The sequence below is a fragment of the Hippocampus zosterae genome, chromosome 4 (assembly GCF_025434085.1).
Source record: "Hippocampus zosterae strain Florida chromosome 4, ASM2543408v3, whole genome shotgun sequence".
In the NCBI taxonomy this organism is placed as follows: Eukaryota; Metazoa; Chordata; class Actinopteri; order Syngnathiformes; family Syngnathidae; genus Hippocampus; species Hippocampus zosterae.
This window is the reverse complement of record NC_067454.1, coordinates 18,567,202-18,585,285: the sequence shown is the minus strand read 5'-3', so window position 1 is coordinate 18,585,285 and position 18,084 is coordinate 18,567,202. Positions and strand designations below refer to the sequence as shown.

Genomic DNA, 18,084 nt, shown 5'->3' with positions numbered 1-18,084 from the left:
AAAGAGTTGTTGCTAGAGGGATCCAGGAAGATTGAAACAAAACAGTAGTCATCTTTTATTTCATTTTAAGTTACAGGCCAGGAATCTTTGGCTTTCGGAATGGCTTGCAACTGTAAAGCAGAACGTAGGCGTCTGGAGATTGCACGTGATTGTCGTGTAGCTCCCGGACCGCTGAGTCATCGAAGCAGTGCCATGTCCGTGTCAGGGTGTTGTGGCACAGAGCAGTGTAGTGACCCATGTTCAGGTGACCTATGTGATTCTAAAGATCAGAAGAAAAAAAATCCTTTAAAGGACTGCGTCTTGACATTGATGTTTGTAGACTATCATGAACAATATTTCACAAAATCCTATCTCACATTTTTCATAAATATTTTACATGACACTTTCCTACAACGAGAAGCACCGCAGTCTGTGCAACATGCAACTCCTTCAAAATAACTCTGCCATCAATGTCCAAACTGCTGGCAACAAGAGTACATCCCTAAAGGAAAATGTCCAAATTGGGCACAAAGTGTCTTAGTTTTGATTGATGAGTTGATTTGGGGTTTTTTAAACCAAAAATACAAGTAATACATTGGAATGATTTCAGTTTCAATGGTTAAATGGTTAACTTTATTGCCATCTAGTGGTAACAGAATGCAACGGCATAAACTTGAAGCGCGTGCATGATGACCACACTTCGCAAGCCTCCCACCAGTTCAGCAAAATGTTATCCCAAACGACGTCCAGTATTCCCTCAACCGATGGAGTAAGTGCATTGCATTTGTTACACATGCTGTGGTCATCATGTTGTCAAGTTTGTCTCCCTCAGGTCTCCGAAGCAGAAAGATGGCAGCAAAACATGGTTAGCCCCATTGGTGAGGCATGCTCTTTGAAATATAATTGGCGATTAATTCTCCCACAATTATATAAACCTTTTTTTGCATATTATTGAAATGAATAGTGTTTTTTTTCAAATGAACAAAAAAAAAAGATTTCACACACTGTTCCTTTGATAAACAGCGATCGTGGATTTGGAATCATAATCCAGCTTGTGAACAATCTTTGACAATACACTATATGACAACGATCTGGCGTATCACCTAAAAGCAACTCGTAGGTGCAAGGGAAAGCTCAGTCAACGACTTGACTTCACATCAGTTTTACAGTATGGTGCCTTGCATTAAAATTAAACCAGTGGGATTGTATGCACGCTAGTTTGACGAATACAGTACAAGACTAGACACAAAGATGGGAAGTCCAGATATTTTTCAAACTTGACAATATTGCTCCCTTTCACCAGTAATATCTTGAAATGGGCGGACTGCGGTACCATTTCAGCTGAATATCAATTAAACGCTCAAACAGGTTTCTGTACAGTACATTTGCAAATACAACACCTAAGATGCATTGAAAGAATCAACTGAGCCAATGAAATTACCGGTAAGTTTTACTCACCACGACCGCATAGAGACGATAGAATGTGCAGGAAGTCTTCTGTGCTGAGCTGGACAGAAACAAACTGAGATCAAGCTCAGTGGTGAAGGTAACATTCGTCCTCAGTTTCACCTGGTTCTTTCCTTTACAACCAAACCTGCATAAAAACATTCAGTTGACAAAAGCTGTAATAATGTTACATATATTATCTATAAAATCAAATGAGACCCAATCAGGGAGGCACAAATGGAATTTGTGTGTGTGTGTAAAAGCTTACGCTCTACAATTTTTACCATTCATTGCAGTTTATTGGTATTGGTCCAATACTGCAAATTAGGCCGATATTGAAAGTCACATGAGGAACATTACCATAAAACAAACCAGGGTCTCCTCGAATCGAAAAACAATATTTTTATAAATATTGAGACTTGGGGGGGGGGGGCGGGGGGAGGGATTCACACGCGCACGGTTCCATTTACTTGAATGAGAACCATCGCTAAAAGTGGAGGGGATGGATTGTAGTCATCATAAAACTGAGGGGGACTTGTCTCCGGTGCCACCTGCACTTGTGGATTCAAACAAGCTTTTTCATTCTGCATTTCCAAAGATAACAGTACTGTATCGAGACCCACTCCGTGATTTGTTTGCACTAATTCAATTGATTGTTCGTAATTATGCTTCCTACTGACCGTTTAAGGTGCAGCACGAGGATTTCAGGGGGTTTGTCCAGAAAAGTGACGAGAGCCGTTTCTTTCCTCAGTTCACAGGCTGAGCACAGCATCCTCTCTGCCCCCGTCAGCAGAGTCTGCTCAAAAAACGGAGACAAGCAGTCCTGCACAAGATGAACACATTGAAGGGATGAAAAGTTAAAAGAAATGTCAGGATCTTACTACCCATGTTACAGTTTTTCGTTTTTTGTCTGCACTGCACCTGCAATTGTGACCTAAATCCCCAAAATGTACCTGAATGGAGCACTTGCTGATATGTGTTGGGATGGGTAAGGAGAGCACAGTGAAGGTCTGTGTGTTGTGGGTCTTGTGGTCGCACCGCATGCAGACCGTCACGTAACTGAACGAGCCTTCAAACAACTTGGAAACAATGGTCGACTCTCCCAGTCCAGTGGCGCACTTTCTATCCTGGTCTTGTATCAGATGCTTGGAGGAATGCGTCTTGCGCCTGCCAACCTGCGAAGGACAAGCCTCCGTTGTAAGATAATTGTAATTTCTTAGCAGTACAGTATTTCTTACAGTACAGTACACCGATTGATTTTGCACTGAGACAGTGAGTCGATTTTGTATTTCTCAGGGGTACATCTTGTGCCAGTGTCAAGGCACTCTCGGATCGCTGTATGACTTCTGTTCTTTTTGTGCACTATGAATTTTCATATGCTGTGTTACTCTTTAATATTTTAGATTCCCCTATGAACCTAGGCAAAGGAGGTGGAAACAAGGACAGTTCTCCATAGTACCTTCTTTAAGTCATCATGGAGTGCGTTGAAGAGGAGGAGAAGTAGTTCTTGAGCGTCCTGCTGAGAGTCATTGTTGAACTGGGGCAGGATGGAACACAACAAAGACCTGGCCTCCACAGGGGCACAGCTGGAGCTCCTCCCCAGCCACATCTGCTCCAGGAGGCGAACAAACACCTGGGCCACCTGACACTTGGCTCTGAAAGAACAGAGACTGGTACAAAAGACAGCCTGACCACTGTGCTCGTCACCGATACTATGGAAAGCCATTTGAGTATTCTTAGACTGCAAATTTCCCCAATGTGGGACAAATAAAGGTTATCTTATCTTATCTTAGCCAGATAAGATGGATGGCCATGATATGCTCAAATGGTTTCCCATACCTAAGTGGCCATCATATAATCAGCACATTAATTTCTCCACCCCATTCGTGAAGATTTACAAAGTGCAGCAATCCCTACTTTTTCCAGTTAATAGGGGCCAAAAACCTCCCGCAAAAGCTGAAAACCGCGAGGTAGGATAGGCTTAAGGTTTCTATTTGATCAAACAATGGTCTGATTTTACTGAAGAAAAAAAAACTCATACAAAGCTGACAATTTTGGCTGTCACTGCTTCCTTGAGACATTTCTTTAAAAAAAAAACACCAGGGATACATTGCCTCAATGGCGGCAAAGGGCTGGTATGCCGCTTAACTAATCAAAAAAAGTTATCGCACACACAAAGATACTGTGCGAGACAGTCAACAGAGTGACGAGGGGCAAGGGAAGGCGGAGTGAGGCTGCGATAATGCGCAGCCAATCAGCTCACGGAATAAATCTACTTGTGCTCTCATTGGTCGATGTCACGCCAGGAATCACACGTCCCGAATGAGACCCGTTTGAAGGAGCCAACAGCACCACATCATCTGCAAAAAGCAGGGATGTAATACTGAGGCCCCCAAAACGGACTCCCTCAACGCTTCGGCTGCGCATAGAAATTCTGTCCATAAAGGTTATGAACAGAATCGGCGACAAAGGGCAGCCTTGGCGGAGTCCTAACCCCACTGGAAACGGTTCCGACTTACTGCCGGCAATGCGAACCAAACTGTGACATCGGTGGTATAGTGACCGAACAGCCCGTATCAGGGGGTTCGGTACCCCATACCCACGAAGCACCCCCCACAGAATCTGCTTTTTGCAGATGATGTGGTGCTGTTGGCTCCTTCAAACGGGGCTCTACAACTCTCACTGGAGCGTTTCGCAGCCGAGTGTGAAGCGGTTGGGATGAAAATCAGCACCTCCAAATCTGAAACCATGGTCCTCAGTCGGAAAAGGGTGGAGTGCCCCCTCCGGGTCGGGGAGGAGATATTACCCCAAGTGGAGGAGTTGAAAAATCTTGGGGTCTTGTTCACGAGTGAGGGCAGGAGGGAGCGAGAGATCGACAGGCGGATCGGTGCAGCGTCTGCTGTGATGCGGACGTTGTATCGTCTGTTGTGGTGAAGAAGGAGCTGAGCCAAAGGGCGAAGCTCTCAATTTACCGGTCGATCTACGTTCCAACCCTCATCTATGGTCACGAGCTATGGGTCGTGACCGAAAGAACGAGATCCCGGTTACAAGCGGCCGAAATGAGTTTTCTCCGCAGGGTGTCCGGGCTCTCCCTTAGAGATAAGGTGAGAAGCTCAGTCATCCGGGAGGGGCTCAGAGTCGAGCCGCTTCTCCTCCACATCGAGAGGAGCCAGATGAGGTGGCTTGGGCATCTGATTCGGATGCCTCCTGAGCACCTCCCTGTGAGGTGTTCCGGGCATGTCCCATCGGGAGGAGACCCCGAGGAAGACCCAGGACACGCTGGAGAGACTATGTCACCCAGCTGGCCTGGGAACGTCTCGGGATCCCCCGGGGAGAGCTGGAAGAAGTAGCTAGGGAGAGGGAAGTCTGGGCTTCCCTGCTAAAGCTGTTGCCCCCGCGACCCGGCCCCGGATAAGCGGTAGATGATGGATTGATGAACACAGCGTTTTGGAAAAACCTTGACGCACTGAAGCCGCAAATCATGAAGCGCGAAGTGGCGAGGGATTACTGTATATGAATTAGGAACGATTTGTGTAGCGTTGAAAGAAAAGATAACTCAAAAGCACACCAGAGTGTAAGGGAGTGAGAATACTGAAAACTGCAGCCACTGCTTACAGATGCGGTTTTCTCACCGTGCCAATTCTTTGCGTGTGTCCGGGTGAAGAAGATATTCCACCAAGGGCACCGTGGAACAAACACACTGCAACACGGCGTTGAAGTAGCAGAAGTTTCCAGAGTTGTCCAGACCACACACACCGGGTCGGTCCCACACCTCGAGTCGCTTTTCCATCCCATGACCACTGCCGGTTGTGTTTTTTCTGCAGGAGCAGGAATAAAAAAGCTTTAGATACACATATTGGTGAATTCATAAATAGCGAACCATGAATAAGCGGGGAATGACGGTACGATGAAATGAAGATGCTGCAAATTCCTGAGAAAATCAATTGAGATTTTGGGGGTCACACAAAAGTCACACTGTCTGTGTCACCATCACATTTGCTCAGGTTACCACAGAACAGGCACCCGTTCGGCTTTGAACATTGTGGAGAAGTCTTAAAACAGTCTCACTCATTTATATGTGTATTTTTATGGTGCGATGTTGGCTGGGGAGTTGGAAACAGTCCCAGCAAATTTGCACAGGTTCTCACAGAAACATTGTCATATACGAAAACGGGGTAAGAACGATCATACATACTAAACAGAAGGTATACCTGGACAGAGCTACGGCTTTTTTAGGGACGTCCCTTGCTTATGTCAGCAAGACAATGCTAAGCCCCATTGTAGACATGTTACAACAGCGTGGCTTCGTCAAGCCAGATTTATTTATATACCCCTTAGTCTCAAAAGAGTCTCAAAGGGTTTCACAAGCCACCAGCTAATTAACGACATACCCTGATCTAAAACCCACAGGAGGGCAAAGAAAAACTCATCAACCCTCCCATTTAGAGGAAAAAAAAGAAACTTTGCTGTTTGTAGACCAACCTTTGCTTCAGGACATTTGTCAGACATTGCATTTCTTGGTACGATGTGCTGTTTAGCTGCGGAAGGACCGGCACTCCGGCACTGTTGTCCAAACCCAGCTGAGAAGCCAAAGTTCTGGTGAACTGGGTCAACTGGACCTGCCTGCCAGAGCTCTGCAGGGTGTGAAGCACGAACGTGTTGATGTACATGGTGTGCAGTGTCACCCAGAGACCGGGGAGCAGCACGTCCGCCTGTGACCGTCTCGTGTCGGACGTTGGAAAAAGAAGAGCCGGTCCGGTCCAGCCTTTGAGATGCGCTGCGAGGAGGGATAGCGAGTAGAACTTGGACGCGGTTTCCGCAGGTGCAGACGGCGCCGTCCGAATCTTGACGCCCGAACGGGAGAAGATGTCGACGAGCTTGCCCTCCGTCCTGACACAGATGTCCAACCAGACCAGGTGGCGGTGGATACGAAGAGGTCTGATCAGCTGCTCGACCACCTGGACGACGACAGGCTTCCTCCCGCGTCTCTGAAGCTGCTCTGGGACGTACAGGTACATGTTGCAGATGAAGCCCGAGCTTATATCGTAGAGGAGGGCGAGGTGAAGCGAGCAAGGTGTCTGTTGGTACCATAGTTTGTATTTCTTCACCGCCAGGTTCTCGCCAGGCGTGTATAATCCTTGATAGCGCTTGGTCACGTGGCCGCAGAAGGCAGACAAGGCTTCCAGCTTTTCTTGGTCCTGCAGTCGGCTCAGATGCAAGAGGCAGCTCTGGAAGCAATTCCTCTTCAGGACCCCTTTCCATCCTTCTAAACCGAGGCTTAACTTACTCTCCCCCACGGAGAGACCGTCCTGCAGAACCGTGGAGAAGCACGTTAGCATCTCCGTATAATCTTCCTCGGAAAAAAGGGCGCCTCGCTCCCTTTTTTGAGCGTTCGAAGGTCGAGGACGCCCGTATCTCAGCGCGGAGCCTCTCCTGATCAGCTCTTGCATGGCTCCTCGATCCAGCACCTCCAGAAGGAGCTCTCTGGCCGTGTAGTACACCTGGTAAGCCGGCCCCGTTGGCTGAGTCCTGCTGAAGGGCTTGACCTTCTTGGATTTGAAGATGTTAGGCAGGCACAGGGTTTCTCTCTGCGAGTCTCTGGGCAGATCCCCCACTAGATGGCAATCCTCTGACACCCAGTCGCACTCCTTCACTGATAAAGCTTTGGCCTTCATTGTCTCTTCAGAAAAAGCGTCTCGTGAAAGTGTTGCGCTGCGTTTTCCAGGATGGATGCCATGGCGGTGTGAGAGGAGCTTGCATGGCCCTTTGTACTGTGCAAGGTAAGCAGGTACAATGCCCAGATGGCGAGGGGGGTGTTTGCTTTCTCCCGTAAAGATGTCTGCCAAAGTGTGTACTGTACAAATATGTCTTTGCATGCTCTCGGTTGATCCATGTCCACTGATGCGCTGGAGAGTGCGCTGGGGCAGGAGATCTCCAGGGACCCTCGTGTCCCGGCAACCTGTGAACATAACAATCTGTACGCGGGGTCGCTCCCATGACACCATTTGTCCTTTAGTGGCTACCTCCTGGGTTTGCGTTCACTTTTAGAAAGACATCTCAAACTCACACTCCTTTCCATTTTCATCCACACGGTGAGATTATGATTAGACTTGGGCACTTGTCCTCCTGATCAATGTGATATTTGCAGTACACATCATTCCACATAACAAGTTGATGTGTTTACAGCAATAGGAAGTCAAAAATGTGGTTGATTGCTCCAGAATCTGTACTTTATGCAAATCTTTTTCTGATGACGTTTTAGTTTCAGGCCCTACGTTTAAAAAAATGAGAACAAGATCAATCATTTCCACCATGAAAGTGCCCCATGAAAGTAATATTGTACAACTCAAATGGGGCTATAAACAAACAACTGAGACAAGTGTGCATACCCTCTTATAGCTCATATGTGGTTTTGCTTAGAATGAACCACATCAACACACCACTCCACCCTTTAAATTGCTTCTGATTTAACCCCAAATAAAGTTCAGCTGTTCTAGTACAGTTTTCCTCATGCGCTTTTTGTTTTATTTTTGTCTTTCTAATAAAAGCTTGACAGTTTTGTTTCTGCTCTTTGCAACGGTTAGTAACCGTACCTCTTTTTGGTAATCACCTGTGTTGTGTTTGCACCAAATGTAGCCTTTTGGATTTATGGACAAAAAAGTTCAAACTTGATTTCATCAGGACATGTTATTTTTTCCCACAAACGCGGGCCACATTTTAGTTACCGTTATGACTGAAACCATATAAAGAAGACAAGAATAGCTGTTGATTCAACTATTGTTTAAGGTCCTATCATGAGTGGTTTGGTAACAAGAAAATGCTTAGAATATATATCATGTGAGAATTAAAAATGTTGTTAGACATTTTAGAAGGGATCGTGGAAGTTGACATGTTTGAGCTGCTTCCGCGGGCCACATAAAAGGATGTGGCGGGCCAGATCTGGCCCCGGGCCTTGAGTTTGACACCTGTGGTTTAAGGGATTTTCTTATGGCACTGTATAGGGGAGTGCATCGCTCCACAAAAGACAATTCCGTGTGGTTTTTGATACCGTATATGAAATACTGTAAAAGCACAACTTTCAAAATAAAAGCACAGCATATTTGACATTTGACTTCAACCTCAGAATCACAGTGAGCGGCCAGTCAAAGACACCTGGTGGGCCAGATGTTGACATCACTGTCATCATAACAAAACCCTTGAGTCAACGACCAGATTTTATTGTGACTTCCACTGTAAACGACTGTTTATGTGAAATACAGTTTGCTCTGTATTGCACTTCTGTTAATATTGTACAAAAGAGATTAATAATTGCAAGGATTTTTTTTTCCTCTCCTAGGTAAACTGTTAACACAGGTGGCGAAAGTATGACTCGCACTCTGTACTTAGGTAGAAATATGGTTTACTTGTGTCTTAAAAGACTTCTGTGGAAGTCTCAGGGTCAGACCTCTGGACATTGATTCAACTCTTTTTCTTCAGTAAAAGTAAAAAAGTACAGACACTTAATTAAATGTAATGAAGGGTAAAAAAAAAACGTGTTTTTTTTTTTACTGTCAATTATATACAAGACCTGTTTTGACAACTTGGTAACTTCCTTACTGAGTGCCCCCTTTGCTTGAATGACGCAGCAGTCACAACCACTCACTCTGTGACCTTACCGCTGGTTGAAGTCTTCAAATGTGAGAACCGATGTCTACTTATGAAAGCACTTTGTGTTCTAACTTGAGCATCCACGCCTGCTGCCGTGCTCTCAATATGGACACGCGCTCTTGACCGATAGCTACGTGTGGCCGTAGTTTTGACGCGTCGTTTTGTCGCCTCCTCGTTCATTCGTTCATTCATTCATTGGCCTGCGGTTTATACTTATGGAAGTATACAGGCTGTGCTAGTGTCCGTGGCAACTGCGTTTGGATTTGGAACCCAGATTTTTTTTAAATGATAACAAAATTCACTCTGGTTATTTTGTGTCAAATGATCTTTTTTGTTTTGTTTTGTTTTGAAACCATCACATTTTCTAATACTAAAAATTCGAATCCATTCCATCCATTTCTAACTCCATGTTTTACCATTGAATAAAATGAAGTAAAAATCTTAAATTCAAATTCAGATGGCACAAAGATCTTCCAAATTTAAATTTAAGCGGCAAAGTTATACATGTATCTTGTGCCATCCGAATTTGAATTCAAGACAATGAATTCTTTACACTGACAATTTTTCAAGTTCAAATTTGAGGATAAAAATAAACGTTTGTGATATAAATTCAAATTTAAACTTTGCAAAAATATGTACAAGTATTGTGTAATTCCATACTTGAGCAAGGGTTGGAACGTTCTTGTAAAACATTGTATTTTTTTATTGGCCTTGCAGACGAGAGAGCTGCATTACTGACCTCGGTTAAGTAGATCGTGTGAATTGAGGAAATTGTCAGCTGATAATGGTGCAGGTGACCCGCATGGAGGGTGTTGCTGGATTTGATTTCAAATGTGACAAGGTTGAGAAAAGGCTCATGAGTGCGTGGAACCATCTCGCCAGCCAGTACAATTAGGGGCAAGGCGAGAACTAATTAAATGTTTACGTCAGGGAGTCCGAACTCCAGCCTGCACATTTTTCATTCGCCACATGCAACGTTATGGGAAAAAATGGGAAAAATGTAAACAAAACTGAATGTCATCATACTTTTTTTTTAAAAAATCCTGCCACAATGTTTTCATTTTAAAATTGTAAATTTGAATACAATGAGACTCATTCATTCATTCATCTTCCGGACCGCTTGATCCTCACTAGGGTCGTGGGGGGTGCTGGAGCCTATCCCAGCTGTCTTTGGGCAGTAGGCGGGGGACACCCTGAATTGGTTGCCAGCCAATCACAGGGCACACAGAGACGAACAACCATCCACGCTCACACTCACACCTAGGGACAATTTTGAGTGTTTAATTAGCCTGCCACGCATGTTTTTGGAATGTGGGAGGAAACCGGAGCACCCGGAGAAAACCCACGCAGGCCCAGGGAGAACATGCAAACTCCACACAGGGAGGCCGGAGCAGGAATCGAACCCGGTACCTCTGCACTGTGAAGCCGACGTGCCAACCACTGGACTACCGGGCCGCCCATACAATGAGATACTTGTTTTAAAATAATTGATAGCTATCATGCAACTTTATATATTATTTTCACATTACACAGATAACGTTTTGGTTTGTCACCAGTAAGCTGAGATTTGGCCTTTTTTATTTATTTTTTAAATATGTTACCTGCTTAGAGTATGTTGTTCCCTTGCGTGTTGAATTATTTTCTTTATGTACATTTTTATTTATCCATCCATCCATTTTCTGAACCGCTTAATCCTCACTAGGGTCGCGGGGGGTGCTGGAGCCTATCCCAGCCGTCTTCGGGCAGTAGGCGGGGGACACCCTGGATCAGTTGCCAGCCAATCGCAGGGCACACAGAGATGAACAACCATCCACGCTCACATTCACACCTAGGGACAATTTAGAGCCTCCAATCAGCCTACCATGCATGTTTTTGGAATGTGGGAGGAAACCGGAGCACCCGGAGAAAACCCACGCAGGCCCGGGGAGAACATGCAAACTCCACACAGGGAGGCCGGAGCTGGAATCGAACCCGGTACCTCTGCACTGTGAAGCCGGCGTGCTAACCACTGGACTACCGGGTGTTTGTTTATTTATATATGAGTGTGTTTCGGAAACACAAAGGTGAAGTCGTCCCCTTCTGCATTCCATTTTGCTGTTTGGTGCCCAGAGCTTGTAACTGGTGTTACATTTCAAGTATTTCACAAGGGAAAGTGGAATTGTCCCATCCAATAAATGCTTGTGTCAGGTGGTGCATTTGGCTTGATTTGAGTGTGCATAGCTCGAGGGGTCCTTTACATTAAAAGCATACCTGTCAACTCATATGGTTTAGCCATAGTTCATACGGATTTGGTGGGTGAATTTTACGTATATGGCCATATCGCACAAATCATACGGAAACTGAAAATTTTGTTTTTTGGGGCTAAAAACCCCTTACTATACATGTTTATTTTTTTCGTCTCATGAAGACCTGCCAAGTGGTATGATAGCATTGTTTTATACATGTCCTCGGCTAGGCCTCAGCTTCAAAATCAGTCCTTGGTCCCTGGCCTTGGAGGCAAGTACTTGGTCCTTGGCCTCGGAAAATTTCTCAAGTTCTTGGCCTTGCCTCGGAAAATTTTCCAAGTCCTTGGGCTTGACCTCGGAGTCAAGTCCTTGTTCTTGGCCTCGGGTTGCTGGTCCTTGGACACAACACTGGTAAAAGGGTCTTAAAGTTCTAATAAAATGTGCATCGTCAAATGATAAACTGTCAACATAATTATCAAACAACAAAATTATGACTAAGTCAATCTGGGAAACCGCTATCCATCGTGGTCGGTGAGGAAAAACATGACTGAAGCCTAGTTTTTCAATTTGGGCTGCATGCCTCTTAACAATTGCATGTTGTCCTATTTTTATTAACAGTTCTACCTTGACTGGTTGTCAGTTTTAAAAGTTTGTGTGGCTGAACACTGAAAGTGGCTGTGACCTTTTTGTCATTAGTTTGAGGCTAAATTACGGATATGTGTGTGTGTGTGTGTGTGTGTGTGTGTGTGTGTGTGTGTGTGTGTGTGTAGGTATATATATATAGATATAGATATATATATCCGCTAGGAGTTGTATAAGGTGAACAGGACCCTAAGAGCCTTTGTTGCAAAGTCGATGAGAATATGGAAAACCATACTTGAAGCCAATGGAAAGCCACTTACCCAAGTGTCCATCAAATGGTGGCATATACCAAGGTGATGCACTCTCCCCACTGCTGTTCTGCATAGGACTGAACCCCCTAAGCCAAGTAATCACCAAGACAGGCTATGGATACCGCCTCAGAAATGGAGCTACATTCAGTCACCTCCTCTACATGGATGACATAAAGCTGTATGCTAAGAGCGAAAGGGACATAGATTCCCTGATCCACACAACCAGGATCTACAGCAGCGACATCGGGATGTCATTCGGTCTTGAGAAATGTAGTCGGATGGTGACTAAGAGAGGAAAGGTAGCCCGCACTGAAGGGGTCTCACTCCCTGAAGGAACGATAGCAGACATTGAGGACAGCTACAAGTACCTCGGTATACCACAAGCCAATGGCAACCTCGAACTGGCAACAAGGAAAGCGGCTACGGTCAAATACCTCCAGCGAGTGAGGCAAGTCCTAAGAAGCCAGCTCAATGGCAAGAATAAGACCCGGGCAATAAAAAGCTATGCTCTGCCAGTGATCAGATACCCTGCAGGAATAATAAGGTGGCCAAAGGAAGAGATTCAGACCACGGACGTTAAGACCCGAAAACTCCTAACCATGCATGGAGGGTTCCATCCCAAATCCAGCACCCTGAGACTGTACGCAAGCCGAAAGGAAGGAGGCCGGGGACTAGTGAGTGTGAGAGCCACTGTCCAGGATGAAACATCCAAGCTCCATGAATACATCAAGGAGAAGGCTCCAACGGATGACGTACGCAGAGAATGTCTCAGACAATGGGGAACAGAAGATGAGGCGCTGGAAGAGGGACCATCATGGGAGGACAAGCCCCTACACGGGATGTACCATCGGACAATAACTGAAGTGGCTGATCTCAAGAAGTCCTATCAGTGGCTAGAGAGGGCTGGCCTGAAGGACAGCACAGAGGCACTCATCCTGGCTGCTCAGGAGCAGGCCCTGAGTACCAGAGCCATCGAGGCCCAGATATACCACACCAGACAAGACCCAAGGTGTATGTAGGTTGTGCAAAGAGGCACCTGAGACGATGCAACACATACAGTAACTGCAGGGTGTAAGATGCAGGCAGGGAAAGCCTACATGGAACGCCATAACCAGGTGGCTGGCATAGTCTGCCGAAACCTCTGTACGGAGTATGGACTGGAAACCCCAAGGTCAAAATGGGAAACACCTCCGAAGGTGGTGGAGAATGACAGAGCGAAGATCCTGTGGGACTTCCAGATCCAGACTGACAAGATGGTAATGGCGAACCAACCAGATATCGTGATCATAGATAAAGGGCAGAGGAAATCCGTTGTAGTGGATGTAGCGGTCCCAAGTGATGGAAACATCAGGAAGAAGGAACATGAGAAACTCGAGAAATACCAAGGGCTCAGAGAGGAGCTGGAGAGAGCCTGGAAGGTAAAGGTGACAGTCGTGCCTGTAGTGGTCGGAGCACTCGGGGCAGTGACCCCCAAACTAGATGAGTGGTTGCAACAGATCCCGGGAACAACATCGGACATCTCAGTCCAGAAATGTGCAGTGCTGGGAACAGCAAGGATACTGCGCAGAACCCTCAAGCTTCCTGGCCTCTGGTAGAGGACCCGAGCTGAATGAGGGACGGACACCACCCGAGGGGTGAGACGAGGAATTATATATATATATATATTAAAAAAAAAAAAAAAAATCCTCATCTCACCCCTCGGGTGGTGTCCGTCCCTCATTCAGCTCGGGTCCTCTACCAGAGGCCAGGAAGCTTGAGGGTTCTGCGCAGTATCCTTGCTGTTCCCAGCACTGCACATTTCTGGACTGAGATGTCCGATGTTGTTCCAGGGATCTGTTGCAACCACTCATCTAGTTTGGGGGTCACTGCCCCGAGTGCTCCGACCACCACAGGCACGACTGTCACCTTTACCTTCCAGGTTCTCTCCAGCTCCTCTCTGAGCCCTTGGTATTTCTCGAGTTTCTCATGTTCCTTCTTCCTGATGTTTCCATCACTTGGGACCGCTACATCCACTACAACGGCTTTCCTCTGCCCTTTATCTATGATCACGATATCTGGTTGGTTCGCCATTACCATCTTGTCAGTCTGGATCTGGAAGTCCCACAGGATCTTTGCTCTGTCATTCTCCACCACCTTCGGAGGTGTTTCCCATTTTGACCTTGGGGTTTCCAGTCCATACTCCGCACAGATGTTTCGGTAGACTATGCCAGCCACCTGGTTATGGCGTTCCATGTAGGCTTTCCCTGCCAGCATCTTACACCCTGCAGTTATGTGTTGGATCGTCTCAGGTGCCTCTTTGCACAACCTACACCTTGGGTCTTGTCTGGTGTGGTATATCTGGGCCTCGATGGCTCTGGTGCTCAAGGCCTGTTCCTGAGCAGCCAGGATGAGTGCCTCTGTGCTGTCCTTCAGGCCAGCCCTCTCTAGCCACTGATAGGACTTCTTGAGATCAGCCACTTCAGTTATGGTCCGGTGGTACATCCCGTGTAGGGGCTTGTCCTCCCATGATGGTCCCTCTTCCAGCGCCTCATCTTCTGTTCCCCATTGTTTGAGACATTCTCTGAGTACGTCATCTGTTGGAGCCTTCTCCTTGATGTATTCATGGAGCTTGGATGTTTCATCCTGGACAGTGGCTCTCACACTCACTAGTCCCCGGCCTCCTTCCTTTCGGCTTGCGTACAGTCTCAGGGTGCTGGATTTGGGATGGAACCCTCCATGCATGGTTAGGAGCTTTCGGGTCTTAACGTCCGTGGTCTGAATCTCTTCCTTTGGCCACCTTATTATTCCTGCAGGGTATCTGATCACTGGCAGGGCATAACTGTTTATTGCCCGGGTCTTATTCTTGCCATTGAGCTGGCTTCTTAGGACTTGCCTCACTCGCTGGAGGTATTTGGCCGTAGCCGCTTTCCTTGTTGCCAGTTCGAGGTTGCCATTGGCTTGTGGTATACCAAGGTACTTGTAGCTGTCCTCAATGTCTGCTATTGTTCCTTCTGGGAGTGAGACCCCTTCAGTGCGGACTACCTTTCCTCTCTGAGTCACCATCCGACTACATTTCTCAAGCCCGAATGACATCCCGATGTCGCTGCTGTAGATCCTGGTTGTGTGGATCAGGGAATCTATGTCCCTTTCGCTCTTAGCATACAGCTTTATGTCATCCATGTAGAGGAGGTGACTGATTGTAGCTCCATTTCTGAGGCGGTATCCATAGCCTGTCTTGGTGATTACTTGGCTTAGGGGGTTCAGTCCTATGCAGAACAGCAGTGGGGAGAGTGCATCACCTTGGTATATGCCACATTTGATGGACACTTGGGTAAGTGGCTTGCCCTTGGCTTCAAGTGTGGTTTTCCACATCCTCATCGAGTTCGCAACGAAGGCTCTTAGGGTCCTGTTCACCTTATACAACTCCAAGCATTCAGTGATCCATGTATGTGGCATCGAGTCATAGGCTTTCTTGTAATCAATCCAAGCTGTGCACAGGTTGGTACGTCGGGACCTGCAGTCGTGTGCGACTGTTCTGTCAACCAGGAGTTGATGTTTGGCTCCTCTAGTATCTCTACCAATGCCCTTCTGTGCTTCGCTCATGTATTGATCCATGTGTCCACTTATCTTAGCCGCAATGATGCCTGACATGAGCTTCCATGTTGTGGAGAGACAGGTTATTGGCCGATAGTTGGATGGAACTGCACCCTTCGAGGGATCCTTCATGATCAGGATCGTTCGCCCTTCGGTTAGCCATTCTGGGTGAGTCCCATCCCTCAGCAGCTGGTTCATTTGTACTGCTAGGCGCTCATGGAGTGCTGTGAGTTTCTTTAGCCAGTAGGTGTGGACCATGTCCGGGCCTGGTGCTGTCCAGTTCTTCATATCTGAGACTCTTTCCTGTATGTCTGCCACTGTTATGGTAACTGGGTTCTGTTCAGGGAGGTTGCTGTGCTCCTCTCTCAGGGTCACCAGCCATTGTGCACTGCTGTTATGTGCAACCTCCTTCTCCCATATGCCTTTCCAGTACCTTTCAGTTTCCAGTCTTGGTGGGTCGGCTCTGTTGTTAGGACCCTGCCACTGAGCGTACACTTTCGCAGGTTGTGTTGCGAACAGCCTGTTTATTCGTCTGGCCTCATTCTCTTTCGTGTACCGCTTTAGGCGACTGGACAAGGCTTGGAGCCTTTGTTTGGCAGTTTCGAGTGCTTCAGGTATGGTCATCTGGATGTACCTCTCGGGTATCGGCCTTTTCATCACACCTCTCTGGGCCTCCGTCAATTGACTCACATCTTTCCGGGCCGCCTTGATCTTAGCCTCCAACCGTCTTTTCCATGGTGGGTAACGTATCTCATGGCTTCCATGGTTGCTCTTATAGCCCAGAGTCTCCAGGATCACTGATGCTGAAGCGTATATAAGCTCATTGGTTTCTGTGATCGTTACGGTAGGGATCGCCCTCAGTGCTGCATTCACACTTTCTATGAGACTTTCAGATGGTACTTCACATAGCCGTTGTAATCGGTTTCTAGGTTGCCCAGCTTTCATTCTCGCCATGATCTTAGCTTTCAGGTCAGTTGCTGCCTCGCTCAGCATTTCATTCATTGGGGCTGGCCACCCAATCTCATCATCTGCATTCATTGGGGCTTGCCTCCCAATCTCTTGTATGACCTCCTCCTCTGATCTGGCAGCCTGGGGCCCTTCACCATGGAACCTGCGTTGTACCTCATCAATCTCAAGTTGTGAGAGCAGTTGCCGTTTGTGGATGTTGGAACACTGAGCTACTAGTTGTTTCGCGGTCAACCGTGACTGTGGGTTTCGAAGTAACCATTCAGCCCACATTCTCTGCATGTAACCCCTCTGACTAGGGTTGCTTGAGTAGTAGCATTCCAACAGAGCCATGTTATCGCCTCTCGCCCATCTCCGCTTTGTTCCAGTAGCCCATTTTTCATCAAGGTGCTCTGGTTCCCCAGCACCTGACGCAGACCTTGTTTGGCCGGGCGACGTCTGAGCCGGCATGTCATTCGTTTTATTGTCTCTCATCATTGTATGAGGTAGGCATTAGCGTGAAGGATCTTGCCCAAGGACCCACACTGGATGGTGTTATGTGCTCATTTTTGCCCCAAGCGGGATTCGAACCACCGTCTATGCCAAACCGATGCCTTATCAACTGAGCTATCCAGCCGCCATATATATATATATATATATATATATATATATATATATATATATATATATATTAGGGATTGGATGAAAGGACAGCTTTAAAGATGGCCTGGTTAGGGCGGCGCTCCTATTCGGGACACCTTTTCTTTCACTAGGGGTGTCCTGCTGCTTCTATTCACAGAGGACTCTGTTGTTACGAACACGGCGCCAAAAAACAACACCGGGCTGCCCTCATTTCTCTTGATCGTCAGCAGCAGCAGCAGTAAAGTAAGGACAAAAGCCCAGCTGAAGCTGATTAACCGAAAGCTCAGAAGCAACCTCAACCTTTGGACTGCGTTTCTTTTCCTGGGGTCAGACCGTTGTATAAAATATTACATCCCATAAATGTGGACTGTATTAACCCACTTTTTTCCAGCTGGTTGGCCTTGTGATATAAAACATTTTCAAATGGCCTACGAAAGGAAAATGTCAACTTCATGTTTCTTGCCAAATGTAATTTTTATTTTGGAAGAAAATCTGTGTCAAAACGTGAGCTTTTAATAGCTATTAAAAAGTACCCCCCCCCCCCCCCCCCCCAACAATTTCCTTGCTAAGGGGGGACTTCAGAATGCTAAAACTGCAAGCAACATTTGAATGTGGTCTCACTTCAATAATATGCCATGGAACATTTTGCTATTTCTGTCTTAAAGCAATAGTACCCCTGGGTATAAATTCTAAGAATACACATTCTAGGTCTCATGTTGGGCAGCACACATTTA

The 18,084-nt window shown here is 46.6% G+C and overlaps 1 protein-coding gene across 1 annotated transcript; it reads right to left on the bottom strand.

The window, feature by feature from the left end:
• Positions 1–70: 70 nt before the first annotated feature.
• LOC127599641 (putative ubiquitin carboxyl-terminal hydrolase 50) lies at positions 71–6,107 on the bottom strand. The gene is made up of 6 exons (XM_052063733.1): positions 5,058–6,107; positions 2,885–3,080; positions 2,379–2,600; positions 2,106–2,248; positions 1,438–1,573; positions 71–259 (listed from the first exon to the last, which is right to left on the bottom strand). The coding sequence occupies exons 1-6, from the start codon at positions 5,213–5,215 to the stop codon at positions 71–73; spliced, it is 1,044 nt and encodes a 347-aa protein (XP_051919693.1). The 5' UTR covers positions 5,216–6,107.
• Positions 6,108–18,084: the final 11,977 nt, after the last annotated feature.